Genomic DNA, 27,809 nt, shown 5'->3' with positions numbered 1-27,809 from the left:
ATGTCTGTGTCCTTTTTTAAAAAACAAAAAACAAATACAGGTTAGAAAATTCAATGAATCTTCTTGTAATGTGATGCTTTTTGTGGAATAATTCCAAAATCATGTCTGAACTTTCAAGCAATAAAATTGTATCTAAAACACATTGAGATACTTGTGTTGTTTTGTTTGAAAAAAAAAATAACATAGCACAAGTGTTTTTCTGATGAGTGATTACAAGAATAAAGCAGAATGAATGCTGAAATGAATGCTCAAATTTTTTTTAAGGAGGCGACAAACTTTGGAAAGAACTGAATTTTACTTCAACAGAAGCTTGACCACTTCAAATTTGGCACAATTGTTTATCATATGTTAAAAAAAAAATAAAGAAAAGTTTAATTTGCACTTTACACTCCTATAGAAGAATTTGAGTCTTGTCGTCTGTCTTCTTGTTTTGCTTATCGCAGTTCGCTGTGGTCTCAGAGGATTTTTCCCTTAACAGATTCTCGAGGTGTGAGAACAGAGAAGTTTCTTGATGCTTCTTCTGCAGCTCTTCAACTTCCTAAAATGAATTTAAAAAGAAAAAGAAGAAGAACAATAAGACCCTTGCCGGGGCTCTGTTTTCCTCCCCAGCATATACCTTGCATACTGCACGTACACAAAAGTGGAAGTAAATCTAGAAGAAAGGACCACAGTAAGCAGAATTATCATATTCCTACATCTTCAGACAGCAACCCTCTGCTTGGTTTGTGGAGCTGGTGTAGCAGTGAAGAAGAACGAGAGTCTGAAAGAGGCCTATTAACATTCTCTGATGGGGCCCCTTGGTTGAGAGGCGATACACACAAATTAGCTTCCTGGCCAGAAAGAGAGACATCAAGTCTGGCATGGAACAACTCCCCAAGACCAGCCTGCAGTGTCTGTGAAATACATCGTAAGATGAAAAGTTTTCAATTAAAAGCGCAGTATAGAAACATCAAAAAAACAATACAAAGTGTCAGACTTTCAATTATTCTGGCAAACTTTAAACTTCACCTTGAAGAAAATCCTCTGGAAGTGAGGGCTGGAGTCAGAACTCATGTCTTTTATTTTGATGTGGGACAGACAGTGGAGCAGCATCAGAGAGAAACCTCCGACTGACTGGAGTCTTTGTCGACGGACAAAGAGCGTCTCCTCGGCCTCCTGTCAACAAAGCAGTCATTCACACGAATCCATGGGTTATTCTCAGAGACACGCCACAAACATGTGTAGGGTGTCACGTAGGATTACACCCAAAAATACAAAGTACAATGTCTGCTGTTGGGAACTCAAAGGGTTTGTTCTAATTTAGTGATTGACCTTAATAAACTGACAGTAGGTGTGAAGAAGTTGGTGCCTAAATATAGTCAACTCTTTATTTAAAGTCTTTAGTTTTAGACTAGAGCCTCAAGTCTGTAGTTGGTTCCTTCTCCAAGCAAAGTTTTAAGCTTTCTAAAGTCTGAGAAAATCGCAACCCTGAAACAAAGTTTCTAACCTCCAACCTCCTTAATTCATAGACTCTGCTTATACTTGTGATTTTATGATATGAGGAGTCTTCCAGCCTGACCTCTTTACTCTGTGATAACAGGAGGGGTGAGCAGAGAATGGAGCCTCTTGTGTCCCCTGAACATGATGTTCTCTCAAGTTTTCCTCTACTGGGACTGTTCACTGAATTGCACCATCAGCATAAGAGTGCACTTTGAAAAGATGTAAAGAGCAGATGGACACGGAGGGCTGCTGCTGTGCTGTGGCCTGAGTAGACAATAGTAAGGGAAAGAGACAAGTTGGCCAGTGTGTGGATCGTTATGCTGTTTAGTTACACTATATCCTCCTTTCCCCTAAGTGTCTCACTGTTCCCCCATCTTTCTTTTGAATAACAAGTATAGATCTCATCAGTGGCGATTGCTCTCAGACTGCAAGGGAAGCTCAGCTTCTCCTAAAATGTCCCCAAAAAAAGTGGTGATATGTACTGCTGTGTGTGCATTTCATTGACAAAATTTGAGCTAGAATTCCTTCATCTTTTGTTCAGAATCAGCTACCTATCACAGGTAACTGGCTCGTCCTTCTCATTCATCCCGAAGCATCTCAGCGCTTTAACACAGTCGGACGCTGAGCGTCTTCTGACTTCAGGGGGCAAGCGTAGAGTGGGTTGTTCCACTGTGGAAACTGGACAGTCATTGGATAAACACTGGGCTTTGTCCCGCCCATCGGACACTCAGCATCTCTGAGGGTCTAAGAGGCAGTGGGCTGGCCTGGACGCTGGGCTTCTGCATGATGATTTGATGATCCGTCTGAGGCCGACTCCCTTTTTGATTGACAGTGAATTGAGCCAGTCAGCAATCTTGAAGTATAACCCTCCACCGGGGCATGTTCTGAGTTTAACAGTCAGTTGTTCTGGACTGATCCGGAGGCTTTATCAATCCCCAGCAAGTTTACTTTTCTTAAAAATGACGAGCATTGTGTTTAAAGATTCTCTCTCTTTTCACCAATAAGCAGCTACAGCTACAGAGCTTCTCCCCCTGTCACTCACACTTACAGCCTGTCGTAGTCTCACGTAGCAGCTCCAGCAGCTAGCAAGCTGGCACGGAGGATAGAATTTACGTCTAAATAAATAAACAAATTTATGACGTAGGCAGGAAAAAATTAGCTTCCCCTCCTTGACTGACCAGCAGCCACCACTGAGGGCTACTTGCAGCCCAGTGCTACAACGTATCCGAAGGGTAACGTGATGACAACCAAACTGTCAGTTTGTAGCGCTACTGACAGCCTGGCGCTGTGAGATGTGTCTGTGATGTGTAATGTCAGTGAATCCTGGTTATGTCCTGCCAGTCATCTACCAAACAGAGCTAACGTAACCTCACTCTTCATTTTACTGATAGACTCTCAAGTGCTGCATGTGGGTTGGAATGAACACTATAACAAATACCTCAGCTTTTTTGGACTGAAGCTTGGGCTGTGTCACTCTCCTGTTAAGCTTTCCTCTGCTCTTCTGACCTTTTTCTGTCTGAAAGTTAGTCTTCACTACAAAATTAATCACAGAAATCATTTTAACAGAGAAAAACACAGATTTCTCTTCTCACTTCATCAGCCGTAGTGTTGTCATAGAGACTTAGACATGCCATAAATCAATCCGGTCCTGCTTGACCCCAGTGGGAAGCTATGAAGTAGCATTTTGAAATAACCTTTATTGGCGCTGATAATCTCATATTAAATAGTGGGTAGAAGGGAGACTTTTTCAAAATCACTCAGAAAATCCTCAAAGTCCCTTGAAAAAAAACAATCATTTACTTTCACAACTTCTCTGTGTCTGACGGGACAACTGTCCTCTTAACTTCCATAGTGGCTGCACTGATGTTGTGTTGTGGCTTTGGAAAAATTATGAATCTAACTTTTGCATCTCCTCTTAAAGCTTAGTTCTGTCTAATGTTGAAAAGTGTTGACAGCAAATATCATGAAACAGCTAAATATGCACACTTCACCATGACTCTCCAAAATTCAAACAGGCCACTGACCCCACACCAACCCAAACTCACAAGACCGACCTGGAGGATAAGACTATAGGGTTGTAGAACATATTGGGCTACCAAGAGAGGAGTCTAATGTTAATCCTATGATGGTTTTTGGTGAGCCAGCAGTAGTTGAACACATGGACAGGTTCTTTAAAGGGCTCTGTTATCTGAGAAACAGTCTTTATGAAAACTTGCACTTTTGCGATAAAGTTCAATATCCAAACTTCTGAGAACCCACCTCATGAGAGCGTAAAAACTATTCCAGGTGTAAGGGAAACGCAGCTTGTGGCTTCACTGTGTGAAACACTGATACTTGAGCATCCTGATAACCACATGATCTCTGCAGCCTTTTGGGTTAGATATTATCTTATCTTGAGTTCTTTGTTGGTTTCAGCGAACGTATCAGAAGTTTCAGTTCAGCTGATGTATTTTCACACACAGCTTGAGGGTGATGTGTGTGTGTCTTATTTACTGTATTGTTTTCTTATGTTTGTTGTCAGTTTATCAGCGCTAATGCCAGTGATATATGGTCTAGTTTGGAGCAAACACACAGCACAGAGAAACTGTTCCCTGGCTGAAATAAGAATGACATATTCAAACAAAAAGGATACATGGTTACCTGATAAAAGAAGGAATTCCTGAAGGCATTGTTGAAGTAGTTGTTGTTGGGGAGACTGGCTGCTATCTGAAGAGAAACAGTTGGGGTCTGTTGGTAAAGAGAATAACAATTCAAGCTTTCCATCACAAAATGCCTACCTGCGTTCAGTGAGAATGTAAAAAAAAAGACACAGAATTATGAATTTAAAAAACAAATGATAAGAAGATAAAGGGTCAGAGCTCCCGCACCAGCATGCAGTTTCAGTTCTTTTAGAAGTAAAGGGCTGGAAATGTGCTTTTCATGCTGCACATGGCTTATGAATAATATATTGACATCAAGAAGATAGCTTAAGGCAACATCACTCAAAGTCTCAAAATCAAGGGTTGAGAAGTTTTTTTTTATTTATTCATTTATTTTTATTATTAAATAAATAAAAAGCAGGGGTGGGAGTAAGACTGAGATTTTGCACCAACCAGTTTTAGATCGTGAAACTTGAACATCAGAAAAAGTCCGTGCTGGTACACGAGGAACTCTCTGGGGTTAAGGACTGACAAGTCCAGAGGAATCAGCTCTCCCTCACACTCCCACTGAGCTTCAAGGATGTCAACAAAATTTTGGCCTCTCTCTGCACAAAAACACGGAACCAGAATTCTAATTAAATATATTCAGAAAACCACAAGATTCACATAAATTACTGCAAAACTAATCCTCACCAAACATGTGTGAAGTCATTGTTGCATTGGGCAAATGTGAGAGAATCTTTGTATCTTGAGTCTCTGGATCTAAATAAACCAACTTATAACTATAGAGTCTTTAATACATGCATGCACCCATCTGTTTCTGCAAAGTTTTGGAGCTGCAGGGTGAAGGGTGTTATACTGAAAAACCTGACTTAACCTTACTTTGTGGAGTTGGTGTGAGGTAAAGAGGAACAAAGCCCTTTTGCTTTCAGCCACAGCTGTACCTCTTTTCAGCTCCTGTGAGCAGTTAGAGAAGTGATCCATCCAAACTTAAGTCATTTTCTGTCTGAGGATGTAAATCAGTTTGTTTTAGCCGTAAAAATTTGCATTTTTAATTTGTGTTACCAATATTTCGAATAGATACCTCTTGAACCAGCCTCATTGGGATGCTCCATAAACTAAAGTTTTATTGCTTCAGCCCTGGGCTCATTTCTCACGGCTACTGATTGCTTATTGGCCTTTACACAGAGTTTAATAAAAATCTTACCAATTAGGGTTTTTTGTCATTTTTATCACTTTGTTGCTTTTTTCCCCTTTTCTTTCTTTTTTTTAAATGGCATCATTATATAGTGCATTTGCTGCCTACCAGAGGTGTTGTTTATGTCCTTCAAACTCATTGCTCACTTAAAAACCAGAACCTTAACTAGACTGAAACATACCACCATGCTCTTCTTCGAGTGGCTGTTTCCCACACACGCAGCTCTTCAGCTGCTGCTCCAGTCCCTTCAGCGACTGAAACAGCGGAGAGAGCTCCAGCAGCTTGCTCCACTCTTCTTCTGTAGGATACAAAATTATCAATGAAGTTGGTAACTCTAATATTGGGAATGTGTTTTATTTTACAGAATGGTGTTACCTGAGATTCTGGGGATGGAAATATGTGTAGGTTGGGCCATTTCTTTCAGTGGTTGGCTGTCTGTTAGAAAATTCAAGTTTGATAACATTAGTAGAATGAGGGTAGGGTTTTTTTTGTTTGTTTGTTTGTTTGGTTTTGTTATTTTGTCTTCTTGCCAGAAAAATGAGCAGTGTACGTCTGTACAAATGGACAGTGCAGCCCAGCCACAGTTTGAGCATCTAAAGGAAGCTTGACAGGAGGGCCTTGCAGTGGAAACCTCAGGAAACCAATAGACAGGCTCAGGATCATGTGCACTCTTTATCTGTATGTACCAGATATGGACTGATACAACTCAAAATCTGACACAGGCTTCATCCATCAAAGTTGAAACTTTCTAAAAAATACTGTAAATTCACTCTGCGACCCGTGTGGACAGAAACCAGCCTCATTGGATCAAGGTATTCTAAAGTTTATCTGAGATTTTACAGAAACATATCAAACCAGACTCAACTCTTGCAATACTTGGGGTTGGATCAGCTTATTTAATTTTTTTTTTTAATTTTATATTAATGTGTGTTTTTTTGTTGTTGTTGTTTTTTTTTTTTTTTTGTTTTTACATGTTTTTATATCTATCTTATCTTTTCATTTATTCATTATCATTTAGTTATTTGTGTCAATTTTAAGTAAAGATAAACACTTTTCCTGGAAGAGAAAAAAAAACATGAAGAGAAGGGTTTTTAGTTTTTTTTTTAAGGTTTCATAGTCTGTCAGTCAAAATGTAAGAAGCCACATAGAAATGTTCAGTGTAACAATTGCAGTATTTAGGTCATGTTGAGGTTTTTTGAAGGTGTTACCCCAGAAGTGCTTTTTTCAGTTTTAACAGACGTACTGTGGGAAGCCAGTTCTACATAACAGGAAACTTTGTGACCACTTTCTTTTGTTTTTCTTTTTCCACGTCACAGCCCTCTGCAAGCCATCATCCAATCACTGTTGCCTACAAGAACCCCACACTGTAATCCAGTCTCTGCCGGATTGTTGTGTCTTCACGGTTTGTCTGTTTTGGGGCCAAGTTCAGCTTGAATTTAGAGACATCTTTGTGTCGTGGGAACAGTGGTTAAAGTTTTGTTTTCTTCATTGCTGAACTTAAATGCAGCCTCTTTATGGAAGGCATTGTCATTAATTGACTTATCAGTATCATAATAAACTCTCTGACCCTGACTCAATGACATCATTAGCTACTTTAAAGAAGAAATCTGGGTTTCAAACATCCATTGTTTACTAACCATTAAAAAGAATACCCAGTGATGTTTTTGTATTGCATTTGCTCCAGGGGTGTACTTTCCCAATCCTTGATAACCATACTCTTTCTACACACAAATACAGAGATGTAGCCAAAGAGTAATGGATAGAAAAAAATCACATACCTTTCCCCACAGGCGCAGATGATGTAAACACTCTGGAGACTGTGCCCAGGACATCGACCTGCTTTGGTGATAGATCTGAAACAAATCAGAGCAGACAGCTGAGATGGTCTCAAGCATAGACATTATTTAATTATTTTTTGATGTCTTGTTATCAATATGTCAGAGAATATCTACATATGCAGGAGAAAAAGATATATAAAAATCTGAATTCAGTGAGAAATTAAGGCTCAGCCAAACTATGTGTCCTATCATACTTTCGTGCCTGCTGTTGTAAGGTACGTGTTAGGTATGTGGTCCTGACCAGAAACAAACTGATTACAGGTGCTTGGGGAGTAGCTGAAAGGTGCTTTGTCCTCCAGGAGCTGGTTCAGTCTTTGCAGCAGAGGTAAAGCCTTCTGCTGGAACAAACCCATGAGCTTCACAGGGTGTCGGTGCACACAACACTGGACTAGACCATACTCTCTGTACCAAAAGTTCCCACACAACACAGCCTGAAGAAACAAAAGGAGACATGAAGTTCAGGAAAATATCCGTCTATGTCTCAAATTCCCAATGATGCTCAATAAATGTGCATTAAAAACCATTAGCTTTGATATTAATAATGAGAAATAAAACTTGCAACTAAGTTATTTTTTAACTAAATGTGTGTGTTTGTGCAGGTGTGTGTGATTTGACCTGAGCAGTGTCAGCGTGGAGCTGATAAAGGAGTCTGACACAGTGAAGTACATTAACAGCAGCCTCCAACCCTGCCTGTACAGAGCAAAGCTGCTCCCATATTTCTTTCTGTTCCATGTCTCTTTCCTGGAGGATGTGTGAAGACAAGCATATGCAAAAAAAAAAAAAAAAAAAAACATTGTTCATACTTACATTAAGATCTAAATGTTCAAAATGTCGCCTCGCAGCACAAAGCTCCCATTAAAATTTAATTACTGGAGCTTTCTAAGCTCCCTGTAAAATCTTGAGTCTGATACATTTTGCTCTGAAAAGAGGGTAAGCAATGAAAACAACCATGTGCGTCTTTCATTCAACAAGAGAAACAAAAAATAGACCAGTCATTCACACCATGTTGTGCAGAGCTGAAGTCTGGTCTTGTCCCTTTGTTGCCCATTTTTCCTGGTTTTGCTGCAGCTGCTCCAAACACACATCCACCTTCTCCAAGCCTGATATGAACCCAGAGTGGAAACCATGCTGCTGATCCCACTCCTCTTCATCACCTAAACAGGCAGACAGAGATGCACAAAGACATGCTGCCAACCCAAATAAAATATTGAAATTATGCAAATTACTGTGCAACTGAGGGGGTATGATAGGAGACTCTGGCAGGATGCGTCTTTCTCTTCTGGAGCGAGATGAATAGAAACACAAAGCGGGTCGTGAGTGTAATTTTCTTCACTCTTTCCATTCTGCCAGCTTGCCAGACAATTTTACCCAGTGTAAGGAGGTGTAATACATGTGGAGGCAAGATCAGAGCCAAGTGGGAGTGCTGAGCTGCTCTTCTCCGGGTTTCAGTCTGTGCTGAATCCTGCAGCTCCACAGCTGCTTCCCTCAGCTGCTTTCCTGACCACTGCACCTACAGCAGAGCACACGTTTACATTTGGAAGATGAAAAGTGGACGCCTTTTCAGTTCAAGGGTTCATGCTAAACAAACATACATGACTGTCATACAAAAAGCAATCTTACAAATTGTCCTCAAAAACCTAACCACAAACTAGCCTGCTTTCAGTTTTTCAGCATCTTAAGAAACGCTTCAGCAGTTTCTTAAGATGTAGTAGCCTCTAACAGTCTTTCACTTCCTTTATCCAATCATTTTAAAATGATCAAAGAATAATCCCTTTTGAATTCTTCCCTCTCCACTCTGAGTCCAAGCTGTATAAGAAATTTCCAGCCAAAGCTCCTGCTGACCTGTTGAGAGTTTGCCTCTGTGGCTTTAAAGAGACACTGGAACAGAGCAGAATCCAGATCTGATAAAATATCTTCCTCCCGCTGCCTCTGCTGCTGCCAGTAAGTGTTCCTGGCACACACCTCTCTCTGCAGCGCCTCCACCTGGCTCAGAAAAGCAGCAAAGAAAAGTTAGAACTCTAGATTTAGTTGTTCTTGTCAATTTGTTCATGGTGGAGGAAGGAAAAATGAAAAGCATTTAAAAGGAGACAAACACTGCATGGAAAATTACAGACCAATACCACTTCTGCCACAGTTTTCTAAAATTCTGGAGAAATTGTTTGTGAAACAATTAAATTTGTTCATAATTTTGTTTTATTTATTATAATATAATATAATATAATATAATATAATATAATATAATATAATATAATATAATATAATATAATATAATATAATATAATATAATATTTTATTATATAATATAATATAATATAATATAATATTATATTATATTATATTGTATTATATTATATTATATCATATTATATTATATTATATTATATTTTATTATATCACACATATTATTATTATTATTATTATTATTATTATTATTATTATTATTATTATTATTATTATTATTATTATATAGTTGTGTTTTGTTCTATTTTTTTGTGGACCTTTTTGCACTTTCTATACCCTTTCTTACTTTTGTTTTCTTGATTGCTGCTATTTATCCCCTCTGGGATAAATAAAGTATTTTCTCTTCTATTCTATTCTATTTCTAAATAAAAAGAAACTATTAAGTGAAAATCAATATGGATTTAGAGAAAGCAGAACTACTACTTTTGCATCAATGCAAATGGTTGAAGAAATAGCAAATGAAAATGAAAACAGTGAATGTCCTATTGGTCTGTATATTGATCTGCAGAAGGCTTTTGACAGCATAGATCACAGACAGTTATTGAAGAAATTAGAGGTATATGGACTACGAGGGGCTGCTTAGTCTTGGCTGGAAAGTTGTTTAGGTCGTTTAGGCACCAGTGTGTACAAATTAATGATACTATGTCGGCACTTAGAAAGATTACATGTGGGGTACCACAAGGATCAGTGATTGGTCCAATACTGTTTATTCTTTACATCAATGATATCTGCAATGTAACAGATTTTTTTGGATATGTAATATTTGCAGATGATACCAATTTGTTTTGCTCTGGTAAGAATTTAAAGGAGCTTTTGTCTTGTGTAGAAGTGGAGCTGGAAAATCTCAAAACTTGGTTTGATATCAATAAATTATCTCTAAATATCAAGAAAACAAAATTTATTTTTTTGGGGGAATCTCAATGACAGTGCAAATCTGCAATGGTGACATTGAAAGAGTTTCTGAGAATAAATTCCTTGGTGTTGACATTGATCAAAAGCCAACATGGAAACAACACATTGAATACATTAAAGGAAAAAAACTCAAAATCACTTGCAATCCTGTATAAATCTAGAAATGTGTTGAATTCCAAGGCTTTGCATTTGATTTAACACTCATTGATTGTTCCCTATATGTCTTACTGTTCTGAATGGTGGGGATCCACCTCTAAAACCACCATAAATGCAATAACAAAATAGCAAAAACCAAGCTATATGTATCCTCAATAAGGCTGACTATTATGCTCACACAGCGCCATTGTTTCTAAATTCTCATGTTATGGAATTTTCTGATCTGTTTTATTATAAAATAATGCCAATTGTTTTCAAAGCAAAATCAAAAATGCTTCCTAACTCAATACAAAGGTTCTTTTCAATTCAAGACAGTCCATATAATCTCAGAGGTGTTTGTAAATGTACTGTACAAAAAGCCAAAAAAGGAATGAAAAGGAGATATATCTGCATTATTTGAGTTGAATTCTGGAAAGATGCCAGCATAAATTTAAATACGTCATATTTTTGGTTTTTAAGAAAAGGGTTTGTAAAGCTATTTTTGAAGCTTAAAAGTATGATTAATTATCTGTGTTGTTGTTTCTTTGGTTTTCTGGAGGTTGGTAGCCTACAAAGTTGATAACAAAGGATAGGCTTTTATAAGGATTTTGCTTCTGCCTATACCTTTCAGTAATTCTTTTAACACAAGACTCTTGATTCTATTATTTTGTCTGAAATGTCAATATTGGGTACAATATTTGGTGTTGACATTACTGAATGAAATGAAAAAAAAAACATTTACTTTACAACATAACTTTTTTGAACCTTACTTCACCATGTAACTTGTGTTTTATCACAAATAGATTACAAAGACTTCTTCACCTGTACGCTGTCGGTTTGATCCAGCATCATTTGACAGAAGGACGCTGTGACAGGAACAACATTTCTCTTGGCTGTATCTAGCCTGGCTCCAACCACTGGGGCCAACAGCCCTGTCACTGGATCAATAGTCTGAGATCCATAACGGATGGCCACTAGACCTATGAAATGGAAGATAGAGATAGGTTGCTTTTTTCATTTTATTTCTTACTGTTAAATAAAATTTATAGACAGAATAAGAAAAACACGTCAGGTGAACATTAGCCTGAGCTAAACTGTTACACTGGAGTACCTTTGCCATCTGGGTCTTCCATGGTTCCTGCCAACGGCACCACTATCCCATTAACATGGTCAGTTTGACAGCCCAACACAGGTACACAAAGACCAGACCCTTCTGGGTCAGGGTACTCCATCCCCAGCAGAGCAGGCACACACATGTTAGAGCCTGTGAGTGGCATCTCTCCTGTATGAGGCAGCACAGAAGAAGCCAGACCAGAAATAACAGAGCATGAATCATGAAAAAGCCATGACAGAGGACTGAAATCACATTAAACAATACAAGAAGCAAAAATAATGAGCAGATCAGCGAGCAGAGCACTCATGGCCGTACAGGCACATCAGCAGAAAGTGACCACAGCAGAGTTGCAATGTGAGCAAAATACAGGATGCATCATGCCTGACATTGAACGATGATTAAAGATGACAGCACAAACAAAATCTTTAAGTACAGGCATAATTAGATCAATGATGAGTTAAAAGCTCAGGCATCAAACTAAAAAGACATGAAAATGAGTCTGTGGGACATTAATCAGTCGAACATACACAATTTGATTGCAGTGAGACTTGAATTGATTTAGTCATTGAGTGAGTTAAAGAATTTTAAACAGGACTCCATTTGTATGTAGAAAAACTAAGTAGACATATATACTAAATAACAGGTTTACCCATTCACTCGTACAGTGTATCTATGTCAGAAATAATGATGCTATAATAGCTTTATGGTCCCTGCATCTCAAACCTGCTTCTTTCTGTGACACATACAGGTCGTGAAGGTCCCACAGGTGCACATGCTGTCCTTATGTGAAAAATCAAAGCATCCCAAAGAACAGTAAATTGTTTATAACTGTGGTTATGTCTAAATCTATACATCTCTATATGTACATACAAATGCAATGCTTACATTTATTAGACCGCCACCTTTTGTCAGTCATTTGCCACCTCTGTCCATATTGTTGATCACATTATTATTTTTGTATGTTTCTGTAATGGTTAATCCACCAGTATTTCCAAGACTTTAAACTATAATGATATATTTAATGCTCAAATAAAGTTATTGTTGTTATATATGAGTTTTCAAATGTAGCTTTTTATTTGAAAATATATATAAAGAAAGACATACCATTTTTTGATTGCCAAATTACATTTATTTACTTGCATTCCTGTCCAAAAAATAGTAGTTGTGTATTATTCTTAATCAGTTTCTGACTTTTAAGATATCCAGTGTGCTGGCTTAAATTTGGGGATGGCACTGTGAATTTTGACTGCACATTGTGAAAATAGAGAAGTGTAGGGAACTCACTAAGAAAGGAAGTCCAAAGTAAAGCCCTTCATAATCTTGGATAGTATTCTTTTTTTTCGACGGGTGGTTTAATAAATTTGTAAAGCGCTGCATATACAAGAGGTGAAATATAAATATACTGTGTTTGTTCTCCCTCTTGTCAGTAGAGGGCACTTCAGGACAAAACTTCAGGAGTAACACAGTCACCAGAAACACTGGGTTTCTGATAAGATTTAATCTTTGAAGCATTACCATTCAAAAGTTATAATATTTTTCAGCACGAGTTTTATTTATGTATACCACAGTATAAGGTGGAAGGAATAATTTTAAGGGAAAGAGAGATAAGAGGGGTCTAGCAGAAATTAAATTTTGGGAATAAATGATAAAAGGAGTGTTATCTTCTTTTACCAGAGGATCTTAACAAAAAAGTGGATACGGTTAAGGAAGGTGAAGAATATTCAGAATAAGGGGGGAAAGAAAGCATTTCCCAAAACAAAGAGAGCAGATAAGGACTTTATTGAAACTGATGCAAGACGAGGAGAAAATGAAAAAGGTTTTTTCGTTCGTGGCTCTCACTTACCCAGAGCCCCTCCATCTTGCTGGAAACCTATAGCCCAGTCCAGCAGGATTTCCAGCCTGGTCTGCAGCTGCAGCTGGCAGTGCAGGCTTCTTCTCCAGGACTGCTGGAGCTCCTTGGCTGCAGCAAGGAGATTATCTGATCGACCACTTCCTCTCTCAATGCTCTGAAACTGCTGCAGAGTGTGATCTGATGCCCATTCTTCAGTTACTGGCTTCAGGAGCGCCAAAACTTTGAGCATCACTGCCATGACCTGCATGAGGTCAAAATGTTTTCTATTAATCATCTGTCTGACTCAGGAAAACCTGACAAGGACAATGAAAGTTACTGCTCAGAGGCATCCAGTAACCACATGTATGACCTTTATCATTTTTGGTTACCGCCCCCAGAGTGAATTAATAGATAAATGGATGAATGTTATTATGCTATCAGAAGTAGATTCAGAGCACAGGGATTTTCTTCAGTGTAGTATTTTTCACAGTTCATAATCAAAAACCTTGCTGTCCAAGAGTGTTTGGTATCCTCCTGCACTGGGCAGCAGCACCCCGGCCCGTAAGCTAGCCCCTCCTACCCTCACCATCCGGCCGCTCAGAGGTTCAATGAAGGACTCCCCCAACAGAACTCCCCCTACAGGCAGCACCGTGCCTAGGAGCACACATAACAAAGTTAACACCGACACAGTTAAGTGATCTGGTTACAGGCTGAGCTGAAGAATACCCCATAGCACTGACCTATTACTGGATCCAGACTGACCCCGACAGTGAGCACCAGATTCCCTGTTCTGGGGTCCAGCATGGGACAGCCTATCTGGATGGGTTGCTTCATGCGAGTGAAAGGACAGATGTACATCCCTCCCAGAGGGTATACAAGTCCAGACTGGGGGTGAATGGTTACAGCCAGAATGGGCACTGGGACCCCAGTGTCTGGGTCTGCCATGGGAGCCCCAAGCTGAAGTCTCTGGCCTGGTTTGAGTCCTCTAAGTCTAGCAGTGTGCAGAGGCTGGCCTGAGTGTCGGGAGGTTGGGTAAGGAATGAAAGGAAGTAGGGGACTGTCCCATTGTCCCATGTCTCCTGAGTGCGTCATGGGAAAACATGAATTAGTCTTTAAACATGTTCATAACGGGAAACTTGTTATGATGTCACCTAGCTGATCAATTTTGAAAGATTTTTTTTTTCTAAGATTTAACAATAGAAATACAATCATCTCAGGATTAGATTTGTATTCTTAAATGTTCTACTTCAGAAATTTACACCCAGAAGTTTAAGTTTTAGGGGCACACAAAACTGCATAAAGAGTGCACTTGAAATGGGTTTACTCTGACTTGATGGAAATTAACATTTTAAAGGGTGCACTTAAGGTGATTCTTCATTGGGGTCTGAGAGGTTTGTACTCAAATGTGTATACTTCAACCCTCTGGTGCACAGACACAGAGGGTTGAAGTACACACCTTAAGGAAAATAAAAAGACTTAATAAAACAAAACAAAAAAACTCAAAATACATGCATCAGAGAGTTAAAGTTTGCCCTTACAGTCAACATTTTAAAATGTGCAGTTAAAAGTGAGCACTTGCCAGAAGACCAAACAAATCATCTGTGTTTTATCTACCACAGGTCTAACCCTTGAACCTGCATGTAATGCTGCCATATTTTTTTGTTTGTTCGTTTGGGTGTGTTGATGATTACATTTCACCCAAAAGTGAAAAGAAAGTCTTTAACTGCAGGATTTGCCCCAGGAGTCAGCTTTCACAGCAGTGCCACTCTGCTGCAGTATTTAAATGAACTGTTTTACCTTTTGTCAAAAGCAATTCTGGAAGAGGAGCAGAAAACTCTTTAGCTATGAGGCAAAGTTTGTTGTGTTGTGGTTTTTGACTGTGTTGCTGTTGTTGTCCCGTTGTCATTACAATTTGTAAATTATGAGTAACTGGCATCCATGACTGAATATCTTAATACCCACACTGCCACCTCCCCTAAATCTAGACCACTTCAGCACGTACGTTACCTGTGCATGAGTCAGTTGTGAGCACTAAAGTGGAGCTTGCTGGATCATATGCAACGTTGCCAGCTATGGGCATGACCCTCCCAGTCTGTGGGTGGAGGAAGAAATCAGGTGGTACTGTCATGGTGTGGCTGCTGTTTAACAGCATGTGGCTATGGGCGTTTGGCCTTATGAGGCCTGTGACTGAATCAAAATGAAGAGCCTGACAGGCACGGAGGGACCCATCAATACCTGGAGGGAGGAGAGGGAGAAGTAAATAAGATAGAAAAAAGATAGAACATCATCAATTTGATTGTTTCAACATTTTTAAGATTGTTCTTAAATTCAGAGTTTAATGGTGTGTTATTTTTACAGGACTTAAGAAGCTTAAAAATGTAGGTTGAGAAGAAAACAGATTTTTTTGAATCAGAGCTTTCAATAAAAAGATCATAATATTTACTTTATACCCTTTATTATACCTTTAAATGAGTTGTCCTGTCCTGTGGATTTCCAGTTACTTCTATCAATGTAATGCTAATTTAAAGCACAGCTTGTGGTGATGCACTCAAAGCAGACCAGAATTAAGGACCTCTGATGTTGTATTGTTAGTCTGAAAAATTGTAGAACATAATCTATGAGTATTTCATTGATCTTGATCTTTCCTTTGTGAAACTACATTGTTGTTGAAGTGTGTGTATTTAGCAGTAGGTGGTGCTGTTTCTTTCATATTCAGACCCAGAGTCTTTGGAGCCTGGGAGAACTGTACTTTCAGTTAACTAACTCATGAGTGTCTGACTTACCAAAGATGTGGTTTTTGGTCAGAACAGTTCCAGTGTCAGGGCAGAGCAACTTGGCCCCTGTACCTTCACTCAACAGCCCCCAAGCACCTAGTCGTTTACACTCTGCTGACGTAAGCTCTCCCATCTCATCCACCAGGGAAGTTAGCCTCTGGATCAAACTAGAAGATAAAAAGAAAACAATGGACTGAAGATGGAGGAGGGCACACGCTCATCTTTTTTCAAAAGGAGAGGTGCAAGGTTTACTTTTGTTGTTGGAGCTCACAGGGTGGCTGGTTGCTGTTATGAACCTTGGACAATAGCCTTGTGCACTCTCTGAGCTGAGATGTGAACACATTGTAGACCCTCTGCTGGGCCTGTTGCTCCTGCCTCAAAACCTACAGAAACAAAACAGGCTTTATGTACTGGGCAATTAGAGCAAATAAAAGAAACATCAAGAGCTTGAAAGACAACTTGGTTTATAAAAAAATTATCTACTCTTAAGTTTTTCAGTCACAAAGAAAAGCTACAAAGGCTTTTAAATTATAAATCCAAAATCTTCATTATGAGGTTCTGCATTTTTTTTCTTTCCCTTTTTTTGGACTAAATTTTCCTGATTTCTACAAAGGGATAACAATGAAGTAGAGATAAGATGCAACAATTTGTTAACCTGCAGCTGGCTGTCAAGCAGGGCCCCCAGCTGTGAGGCCAGAGCCTTTCGTCGTACCACCTCCCTCTCCACCTCCCTCCTGACACTGTCATAACCCTCCCCCACCCTCTCCTCTGTAAGCAGGCGTGGGTGGAGCAGCTGCAGCTTCTCAAGCACCCCGTGGTATAGCTCCTTTACCTGAACACAAACAGACATATGTAAGTGGCAGGATCTTTATCAGATATTATAATTAAGACCACATGTCTAACCCCAACCAAGCGGAGCGTAGGATGCTTAAATAAGTACAAGTTAACATGGCAAAGGGATGCCAAACTGTCAAACTGTCCCTTCTTATGCTGTTGCTTAAGACTTTGTGGTCTAATCATTAAGTAAACACAATGAGGGCAAGTAATAATAATTAAATGTATTTCAACGTGACAGTGTGTATGATCAGAGCAGAACTGTGTGAAGAAGGTTTGTTAGGGACAGTAAAGAAGCAAAAGATAAAAAGTGAGTCAATTTGAGATAGGGCTTATCATGCATCAAGTTTTTTGTTGTTTGTTTTTCAAGAAGCCTCATCTTAAATGCAACTCTTGGTGCACTCTGTACTCAACAATATTTAGGAAGAAAGACACAATGAATCAAAACAACACTAATAATTCACAACCTGGAGTGTGAATCTTAGATAACGATGAAGAATATGTTAACAATTCAAGTATTTGAACTCGTTTGAAGTGGGACCTCGGTGGTGATTTTTCCCAGCCGTGTGGTGACAGACAGACTCTGTTTAAGAAGGAGGCTGTAGAAGGTGTTGCTGCTGAATGCTTCCAGATCCACCTGATGTTCGTAATCCCAGAACTCATCCTTGGTGTCAGCAGAGACTGCAACCAAGAGACAGAGTCAGAGGTCAGTCACATTTCAGGTTTGTCCCTTCTTCAGCTTCAAAATCAAATTCAAAATGAGTTTTATTGGCATGAAGTTTTTAAAAAACATGTTGCCAAAGCCAAAGTACACATAAAATGATTAAGAAAATACAGCAAAAATTAAATACATATTATTAAAAACAAAAAAGTATGAACATCAATAAAAAATAAATCAAACAATAATAAAAACAATGACCTTTAAATGTTAATAGATGAACTTTTAACAGAGACAACAGCTCCCTTTGAGATACCAAGAGCAAAACTTTTAAGATTTGAAGAACAAATATATTGTATTATTATTACATACTGCTGTGTCAAGGGTGTAATTCTATAAATGTGACGCACTTGAAAATTAGTATTAATCACAAATCCAAAACAAGCAACAGATAACTGATAGAGATAATCTATAAGTCTATTATAAACAGCTGTTAGTATCCCAGCACAAAAATGAATTCAGATAGTGTCGAGGTAGTGATTTGCTCTCAGTCAACTTTATGCGAATTTAGAATTTAAAGGAAGAGCCTGCAAGATTTTCTTACAAAATAAAATGTCGACTTTTATAGGAATAATCTGGCTCAGTTGTCACTTCTGGGTCCCTATACATGTGTGTCAGTGTCTGTGTCTACCGCCTCTGTCTGTATGTTGATATTTTGGTTGTATCGGGACGTTTCTCGGCAGAGACTAAGCGTGGTTACCTCGGCCAGTCACTAAACATCCAGTGCTCAAGTGACTTTGTGTGTTGATTGGCGAGTGGAAGGAGCTATCCCGAGCAGCTACGATAGGTGATGTAGCACAAAGAAAGAAAAACACAACCAATGCCAAACAGATAAAGCTTTTTACTAAACGAGGGTGAAGCTTGGCTGAGCTTTTGGACTAATTTTGGGGCACTTGGAGAGCAGCATGGAGCAAAGAGCGACGCGAGTTGGCTTTCTGCTAACCAGGTATGCGTCAAATGTCTGTGATTAGATTGTGCTAAAATGCCAAGTCAGGTGCACAGCTCTAAAGTCTCTCCCACGTAAAAATGTGATGCTGCAGGTGGTTGCTGGGCTTGTGAGTGTGTTTACGTTGCTTCGGTTGGAGGCCGTGAGTGGCACTGTGGCACTGAGCCAAGGAGGAGGAGCCCAGTTTTAATGATATGTTTACCAACAAGTAACGAAAATTCTTGCAGGCCTTACCTTTAGGGCCTTATCTCAAACCAGCCTGGATGATAAAAGTAGTTGTTAACTAACTTGTACAGTTTGTCCAATGAGTTGTTTCAAAGATTACACATTTTCTTATACATTTGGTTACTACATGTTGGTATCTTAATTACTTATAAACCTTCTAGTTGTGAATCCATTAAACTTCACCTATGTTGCTAACAGCATAACCGTTCGAGCATTTCTTTCTGCCACACATGACAAGGTGTGAATTCCAACAAAAAAAGTAAAGGTCACATCATGAATATAACCACTTGCCAGTTTATCAATATAATGGGATTGTTTATTTTCTTAGTATTGTTGTTTTTTTATGTGAGATGTAGGTTTATCAGTGGCTTTAATGCCTTGGTAAACTATATTGGTTTTATTCGCACAATCAAAGTGCTGTTCCTTAAATCTGCCTTGGTCCCTTTCATTATGTATTTTATACAAAACTGACATAGATCTAAGACTTTTTGTATTCTTTTCTCTGTTTTCAAGCATATTATAAAGCTATTTCCTTTTAAACAGTATTCAAAACTGAAATGATAGATAATGCCACAAGGTCGTGTTGTGCACATGTATGATGAGTGACGGCCACAAAAATGCAATCCCAGGATTATATCATCTGAGGTGATTTCCTTGGTCCTGTGACATTTGAACTGTTGTCACTCTTACTGTTAGTAACTGCACGTGATATCAGGTAGATGACAGCAGCCTTTTCAGCTCTAATTGGTTGGGTGGGAGCTACACCCAGGGGTTAGAGTCGTAGTTACATAAGAGGAAACCTGGGTCTAAAAAGACCAACAAAAAGTCTGCATGGTGTCTCTGTGAGTATGCAAGAACATGTGTGTGTATGTGTGTGTGTGTGTGTGTGTGAGAGAGAGAGAGAGAGAGGGACTTTTTTGACAGTTGCAGATTGTTTGAATGCCAGTTATGTAACGTGATGGCCTTTAGGCTTTCAAATGAATAGGCTGTGGACTGTGTGTGTGTGCGTATGTGTGTGTGTGTGTGTATGTGTGTGTGTGTGTGTGTGTGTGTGTGTGTGTGTGTGTGTGTGTGTAAGTATACCTGGTTGAATAGAGTCTTGAGTCATCCTTGCTTGTTGGTTTCGATGAATCTTCCTCACCGAGACCACCCTTGAGCCTTTTGACGAGTAGTCGTCCATGTGATATGCTGACTGCAATGAGCGATACTGTGCTCTGATTGGCTTCTTCTCAGGCCATCCATATTCCCGGAACAGGATCTGCACACGTGGGATAATTGTTATAGAGGCTTCTTGTAAGTTTTATCTGATCGTCCACACTGTTCAGGTGTGATTTTGGCCCATTCCTCTGCACAGATTATCTTTAAGTCTTGAATATTCTTTGGTGCCCTCTGGTGAACCCTTTTCTTTAGTTCTTTCCACAAATGTTCAATTGGATTTAAGTCAGGTGATTGACTAGGCCATTCTAACACATTGATTTTCTTTTTTTGAAACCATTTAAGAGTCAACTTTGCCATGTGCTTTGGATTGTTGTCCTGCTGGAAGCTCCAGCCACGTCTTATCTTCATCATCCTGGTGGATGGCAGCAGATTCATATCAAGAATTTCCCCATACATGGCTCCATTCATTGCTCCGTCAATTATATGAAGCTTGCCAATACCATGAGATGAGAAACAACCCCATGCCATGATGCCTCCAAATTTCACTGTTGGTATAGTATTTTTTGGGTGATGTGCAGTGCCATTTCTCCTCCAAACATGGTATGTAGTACGACAGTCGAAAGTTTAATTTTGGTCTCATCTGACCAGACAACATTCTCCCAGTATTCTACAGGCTTGTCAAGATGCTGTTTAGCAAATGTTAAACAAGCTTCAACATGCCTTTTCTTGAGGAATGGAGTCTTGAGGGCTTAGCATCCATAGAGGCCATGGTGGTGGAGCACAATGCCTATTGTTTTCTCTGTAACAATTGTACCTGCTGCTTATTTGAGTTAATACCAATGTCTGGAAAAATTCAATTGCGGCTTTAGAAATAAATTAAATGAGAAAAAAGTTGACGCTTTCAATACTTATTTTCCCCACAGTATATGTATATATATATCATGGTACTTTAAATATGTGTGTAAGGAGCACTCACCAGAAGTGTTACACATATGCAGAGGATGACAACAGCTCCAAATAGCAATCCTCCTGTTACCAGCCAATCTGGCCTCAGTAACAGGTTGCGTCTTCTGCTGATCCCCATTCTGGTCACATGACGAGGGACCGTGGTAAAGAAGGTACCCGGCTCATAGCACTGGCCCCCTGCAGGCATCACCCGCACATACTGAGTAAAAAGCAGATAATGGTGTAAGTTCCAGTGCCACACAACCTGGATATATCTGGCAGTGTTTGAACATTGATGACTGAGTCACCATATGTTTGTGCTTGTTGCTGCTCAGAGTGAAAACATAAACTCCAGGTTGGTTGAAGACCACTGAGAAGAAACTAGGAGGAGTCCAGGACAGAGTCAGCTCTTCTCCCAGCTTTCTGAATGTCCCCCAGTCATAGTCACTGTTTGTGTTGTACAAGTTGTCGCTGTAAGACATGAGTTAAGGATTGAGGGCAATGCACAAAGCTGTATAGAAATACACATAAGATCTTGGGTGAGAATCAGACGTACAGATCATACAGAGGGTAATGATGCGTGTTGACAGTGAAGAGCAAAACGTCACCCAGATGAAGACATGTTGTGGGATTCAACACTCCAGTTACACTTGTTTCTTTCATGTCTCCCTTGTTTGCTCCTTTTTGGCCATTCCTGCTGCTGAAATGATCCTCTCTTCCATTACTCACATGTTTGTTGTTGTTGAAATCTCCTGTAATGGCAGAATCTCTTTCTAGGAAACAAAAAGACAGTAAAAGTGACATGTGGGGCAGTCATGTTAGACTTTTTTGCTTAACCCGCTGCAAGCTATCAAAGAGACTTAAGATGCTAATGAGCAAAAAATACTGATTGCATGTGATGAACCAGCTGAGCTTTGAGCGACAGGAAACAGCTGCTGAAGCTCTTTTGGGAAGCCACTGATCAGGCCCAGAAATCCAGTCTCTGCAGAAGAGATGGAGGAAACAGACAAAACCTCAGAGAGGAAGGGCCATGGCCTTACAAACTACCGCTGAGTGTTCTGTAACTGATGTGTGTCTGACCTGATGTCTGAACAATATACACAGGATGAGAGGAGCTGTGTTGGCTGCTGCACTGAAGGGTCCCCTGGGAGTCCCACTGTTTGAAAAGCATCTCCAGCACACTGTCTGAAACGACCGTCACCTGCACACACAAACAAGGCACACTCCGCTGTGCAACGAAGACTAGACTGTATAAATGCATTGATGCTTTTGTTTACCAGGTGGTGTAGCTCCATGCCATGTTCTCTTTATCTACTCTGTGTTGTGTCTCGGAAATAAAAAAAAAAAAAAACTTTTTGTGGAGAACCTTGTAGTGAGAACCTTAATTGAAAACTGCTGTAAGGACAAAAAACAGGAACAAGGTAATTTGGTCAGGCAAAAATTCTGCTGTGGGGTTAAAGGGACAACAAATAGTTATAGAAGGAAGGCTCTTTCAATTTGGAGGTCCCATGAAAAACAAAAATAACAAGGGCCAATGGATGATAAACTTTAAGCATGTACTGTGACAGTGGCTGGTGTAGTTGGAGCAACTGCAAAAAGTCATAAGCTAGCTGAAGCTAGGTAGGCAGTATTACATCGACCAGAAATTGGCAGGTCTGTATGGCATTGCTTCCTAATCACATTTCTTACATTAGCACTGGCAAAACATGCTGTGCTTAAGGAGGCTCCAACCTAAAGCCCTAAAGCCTGGATTGTTTGACTTAACCGCTACAACCACTTCTCTCGATAATCACTTTAAACCAGGGATCACCAATTTTTTTGAGACCAAGGGCTACCTCATGGGTAATGAGTGGCACAAAGGGGTACTTGTCTGATGAAAAAAAATTCTGCACAGATCACTTTTTGATAACATTAATCAAACAATGAGTGGTAATACTATGTAAAGAGACTGCTCAAAGGTCAATGTTAATTATTTCACAACTATTATTATTGATTTACAGAACAATGATGGTAGGAAGCCGGAACCGGTTGAGGTCCGGGGAGCAGACACGGTCTCAACCTTTAAGAATAGACTTAAAACTTTCCTTTTTGATAAAGCTTACAGTTATAGCTGGATCAGGTCTGAACTAGCTCTTAGTCATGCTACTACAGGTTTAGACTGCCGGGGGGAACTGACACACAGGGCTCCTGTTTCCCTCTTTTTCTGTCAGTCTAAATTCTAGTCTTAATGTCCTGTTATAGTTACAGACCATACACCTCTCTGGGAGGCTCTGAGTTTGTCTTGTAGGTTCCTGGGGATCGGTGAAGTAGACGGCCTGCTGCTGTGCTCCTGTCGGGCTGCTACGGCTTTGGATTGTTGCCGGGAACGGCCTGCTGGTTTCACCTTAACTGTCGCCACAGCGCCAAACTTCAGACTGCGTCTGTCTGTCTCTCTCTCTCCCTTTCTGTGTGTGTGTGTGTGTGTGTGTGTGTGTGTGTGTGTGTGTGTGTGTGTGTGTGTGTGTGTGTGTGTGTGTGTGTGTGTGTGTGTGTGTGTGTGCACGCCCGCATGTGTGTGTGTCTATCCCTCTCTCTGTGTCACCCCCCACCCCACCCCCCATTATTCTCTCTCCCACTCTCTCTCCTCTATCTGTCTCTCTAACCCCAACACAGTCGAGACAGATGTCTGTCTAACATGAGTCTGGTTCTGTCTGATTTTTCTGCCCGTTAAAGGGGAGTTTTTCCTTGCCATTGTAACTTGCTAAATGCTGCAAAGTCCTGTACTCATGGTGGGTTAAGATAAGATAAGACTCCTTATCTTGTCTTGATGTTGGATTTCTGGTAATAAAATTTTATTAACATTTACGGATCTTGACCTGTTAATGTTTTTGTAAAGTGTCTTGAAATAACATTTGTTATGATTTGGCGCTATACAAATAAAGATTGATTGATTGATTGATTGATTGATTGATTGATTGATTGATTGATTGATTGATTGATTGATTGATTGATTGATTGATAGGATGGAGCTCCATTGTGAGCAGTGCTGTTTTTGGAACATGCCTTGCGGGCACTTTAAGTGGTTCTTGAGGGCACCCAGGTGCCCATGGGCACCACGTTGGTGTCCCCTGCTTTAAACCATAACAGGGTGTTAGAGGGCTATGTAAGACCAAAATGACTTAACACCAGCCTAAAAATCACTGAAGTTGTAGCTGATGGGATTGGGCTGTGTTTAGACGGATGCTTCAAGATGACTTAGGCGTGCCATGTGTGCCTAAATTCTGGTTCATATTGGAGTTGTGTGACCACTGGCCGTACTCTCCATCAGAAGAACAGCACTGCAGAGGGGCGAACATTTGTTACAACACAGTTCAAATGGCCAGTGTGACCGTGCCCTAACTTTAAATGCACTAAGGCCAAAAAAAAAGAGGTTACATGGTTGCACGTAGAGTCATGCCAATTTCACACTCATGACATTCTTACTGGTACTGAACCAGGAATTAAGTCACTTCAAATGTAAAATGATATATTTAATGCAACAGTAAGGAACTTTCATTTTATCTGTGGTTTGGTGAACTTTATGTCAAAATAGTAACATCATCCATTAGTGAGTGCTTTCTTTAAAGAATTTTCCAAATAAAAATTTTCTTAACTCGTCCTTTAACTCTTACTTGAGAAGACAAAATTTCGTACCAACAAAAGCTTTTTTAAAGTTAAAAACACTTTAAAAAAGCCTCAGAATCAAATTAACAACCAGTTAATACTCAACGAGTACGAATTATGAAACTACTCTATGTTGTCTTTTTGTGCTTGCATTCACCTGGGTACGTCTTTTTCTCAAAGCTGCCATTAGCTCACCTGACCGTCAAAGCCAAAAAACAACTCCATTTCCCCGTTAGCCTGGCAATGGAGCTGTAGCTGATTAAGTAATCTTTTACTGCACAGGCCTCCACATGAAGATCGTCCAGCAGGACCTCTGCAGATACACAGACCAAGCTCTCCATCATACCCTCTGTAGTCCTCCACAGACTGACACACCTGCAGAAAAGAAGTAGTGCAAAACTTTGAACCCCCCCTTTTATATAAATCTAATGTATATATTGATTAGCTTAGTCTGAGCATGTTTTAAGTTAAAAATTATCCACAAACTTGTGGCATTCTCTGGTTGTTTTCAGTGCAAGCATGTAACTAGGTGTAAGGTCATTTTTACCAAAGGAGGACAGAGACAAAAATAAACACAGCACGGGAAGAAGACTGAAGTCCTATCTAGCAAACAGTCAGAGGAAGCCCTTCAGAGTTAACCATTAAGTGTGGCTGATACAAGTCTGTACTAGATAAACTGCTGTAAGGTTCACAGAGAAAGGGGCAAAGACACCTACTCATTGGTCTCATCTATGGTTGAAGTGTTTGTCATTTTTAGGTGCTGATTTATGTCACATCTATTACCTTTGATATAATAACAGTCGTACCTGTTCTCTGCATTGAAGCGACCACTGATGCTTATCCAGACATTCCCCGTACTGTGTTCGACTTTTACCATCTCTGCAGACATCAAACAGTTTGTGTAGACATGCATCTCCATTGTTGGTAGGTTTGTAGCCGAGGCCACACTCACACCGCCCATCGCTGTTCTGCAGGAGAGGCGACTGGGTTCAAACATCATGTTGTATAACTCTAATGACAGTTCACTCATCGGTCACATTGTTGCATAATAAGTCAAGTTTGTTCATCCATTTATAGACAATGAGCTAAGTGAAGATATCTATCTATCTATCTATCTATCTATCTATCTATCTATCTATCTATCTATCTATCTATCTATCTATCTATCTATCTATCTTCCATTGTCTTCATCTTTTCTACTTTGAATTTTCACTTGCGTCTCTTTTCTTTTTTCCTTTCTTTTTAGCTGTGGTATGTAAAGCTGTTAAACCCCTTAAAGCAGAGTCCATGGAGGTACTGAAGGGGGTCTTCTAAATACTAAATACACTGAATGCTCACTAACAAGGTACATTTGTACACAGCACTAGGCCTGCTTTAATGTAAAACACAATTTATATTCGTATGTGAAAGGGGGTCCCTGCTCCGTCTCCATCAGTCCGGGGGTCCTTGGTCTGAGAAACGTTCAATACCCCTGCCTTAAAGTAACATGGTTTTATCAGGACACAAGCCCTAGAATGGTGCAAAGACCAGTTGTTAAAACATAGAAAAGCTGGATGTATGGAAAAGTACTTCAGAAAGTTAAGGCCCTAAAATGACCTGTCAAGTCCTAACCCTAACCTGACAAGGAATAATTGAAAACAGGTAACATAAAGGCTTCAACAAGCTCAAAAACTTCCATGAGTGTCCAATATTGTTGGGAAGAATTTTCATTTTCTTGCAGTTTTAAACTGCCAAGCTTTTAATCACAATTTAACATATAAAGATGATATTTTTGTAAATACATCCAGGTAAGATACTGGGATAAAATACATCCAGGTAAGATACTGGGATAAAACTGGCAAAAATCATCCCTTTTTATATAATTTCCTGGGTCTTTTAAAATGTTTTAATGTAAAGACAGAGGAGACCTTATTGAACAATTTCCCCCACTCTTCCAGTATTTCCTCACGTGCTGCTACCTTTTTTGTTTTGTTTGTTTTCCGTCCACTTTGCTTCATTTCTCTTCCATTGTACATTCATTAATTAATTCTGATTGTTAAAAATCTCACTCTTTTGATTTGATCTGTTGAGTGGGGAGCTCAACACCCACACAGGACTGCAATAGACAGGGAAACCGAATCCAGAACAGACAGGGAACCTGATCCAGAGCTTCCAGCCTTAAGCTACAGATTGTTCAGTCTCAAGTTTCTCAGAGAAACTACTCTCGTGTTATTGAGTACACACACAAAAAACACAAGGGATAGGCTTAGTTTTAGGTGGATTAGCAAAGTTAGGAATGATGAGATGAAAACTCCATGTTCTTAAAAACATACTCAAACAGGGTCAGTCCTGAAAAATAGATTTTGTCACCTGAAAACTCTGTCCCAGTCCCAGGCAAATACACGTGTCCTGACCAGAAAGAGGTTGTTGAGCTGCAGGGCCGCAGGGCAAACAAGCAGACAGGCCCTGTCGAGGACAGTAATGCTGAGGAGGACACTTCAGACAGCTGTCTATGGACACAGCACCAGCAGAGGGCCCATAGGTTCCTTTGGGACAGGGGACCAGAGAAAAGCTCCCCAAAGGACAGTAAAACCCTAATGGAAATAAAATCAAAATGATACCATGTGTTTCATCAAAATGGATGAATGATGGCTAAGAATTGTTGTCTAAAAGCACATCAAGTGCTAAAAACCTGTATATAAAGGAGACTCTAGAAGAGTTACATTTCAATCCTCAAGAACAAATAAAAAATGAAATAAAAATTGGTTTGACTCTTAAAATGTAGAAAAATCTGATTTTGATATGATGTGGATCAAGGTCAGGTTCATCTTTTGCAGTGTTATTTAGAGATAATTATGTGCAGGGCAGCTTACCTGGCTGGCAGGGCAGCATCTCCTGGAAGTGATGACTCATGTTGTTCCCATCCAACAGAGGAAGGAGCATCAGCCACCACACACACCTGCATCTAAGTGTCGCTTGCATATTTCTTGTCCACCTACTGCAGCTTATTAAATACAGTTCATCTGGCATCTGTGAACAGTCTCTCAACATCCTGTCTTTCTCAGGCCATGGCAAAGGAACTAGTTATGATCCAGTTTTGTCAGCCTAACTACCTCAGGGAACCTTTCCTGTCTGAAGTGCTCTTGCACACATGACCTGATCTGTCTGCAGGTAGGCAGAGCAGGGAGTTAGGTAGCAGGT

At 39.7% G+C, this 27,809-nt stretch overlaps 1 protein-coding gene across 1 annotated transcript; it reads right to left on the bottom strand.

The window, feature by feature from the left end:
• On the bottom strand, positions 1-27,521 carry LOC141797840 (uncharacterized). The gene is given in 33 exon segments (XM_074679524.1): positions 1-538; positions 696-893; positions 1,009-1,155; positions 4,120-4,206; positions 4,572-4,723; positions 5,498-5,614; positions 5,692-5,751; positions 7,095-7,169; positions 7,396-7,585; positions 7,770-7,895; positions 8,157-8,308; positions 8,523-8,664; positions 8,997-9,137; positions 11,265-11,422; positions 11,554-11,724; positions 13,400-13,649; positions 13,893-14,041; positions 14,128-14,466; positions 15,395-15,622; positions 16,171-16,382; positions 16,465-16,544; positions 16,817-16,993; positions 17,537-17,676; positions 19,968-20,142; positions 21,019-21,207; positions 21,296-21,458; positions 21,544-21,760; positions 21,874-21,969; positions 22,068-22,188; positions 24,825-25,004; positions 25,436-25,597; positions 26,979-27,202; positions 27,482-27,521. Coding segments are annotated over 33 exon segments (5,205 nt in total). The 3' UTR covers positions 1-391.
• Positions 27,522-27,809: the final 288 nt, after the last annotated feature.

Source organism: Halichoeres trimaculatus, unplaced genomic scaffold (genome assembly GCF_033239565.1).
Source record: "Halichoeres trimaculatus isolate MK-OKI-2021-1 unplaced genomic scaffold, fHalTri1.1 fHalTri1_scaffold_9, whole genome shotgun sequence".
Lineage (NCBI taxonomy): Eukaryota > Metazoa > Chordata > Actinopteri > Labriformes > Labridae > Halichoeres > Halichoeres trimaculatus.
This window is presented reverse-complemented; position numbering and strand designations above follow the sequence as displayed.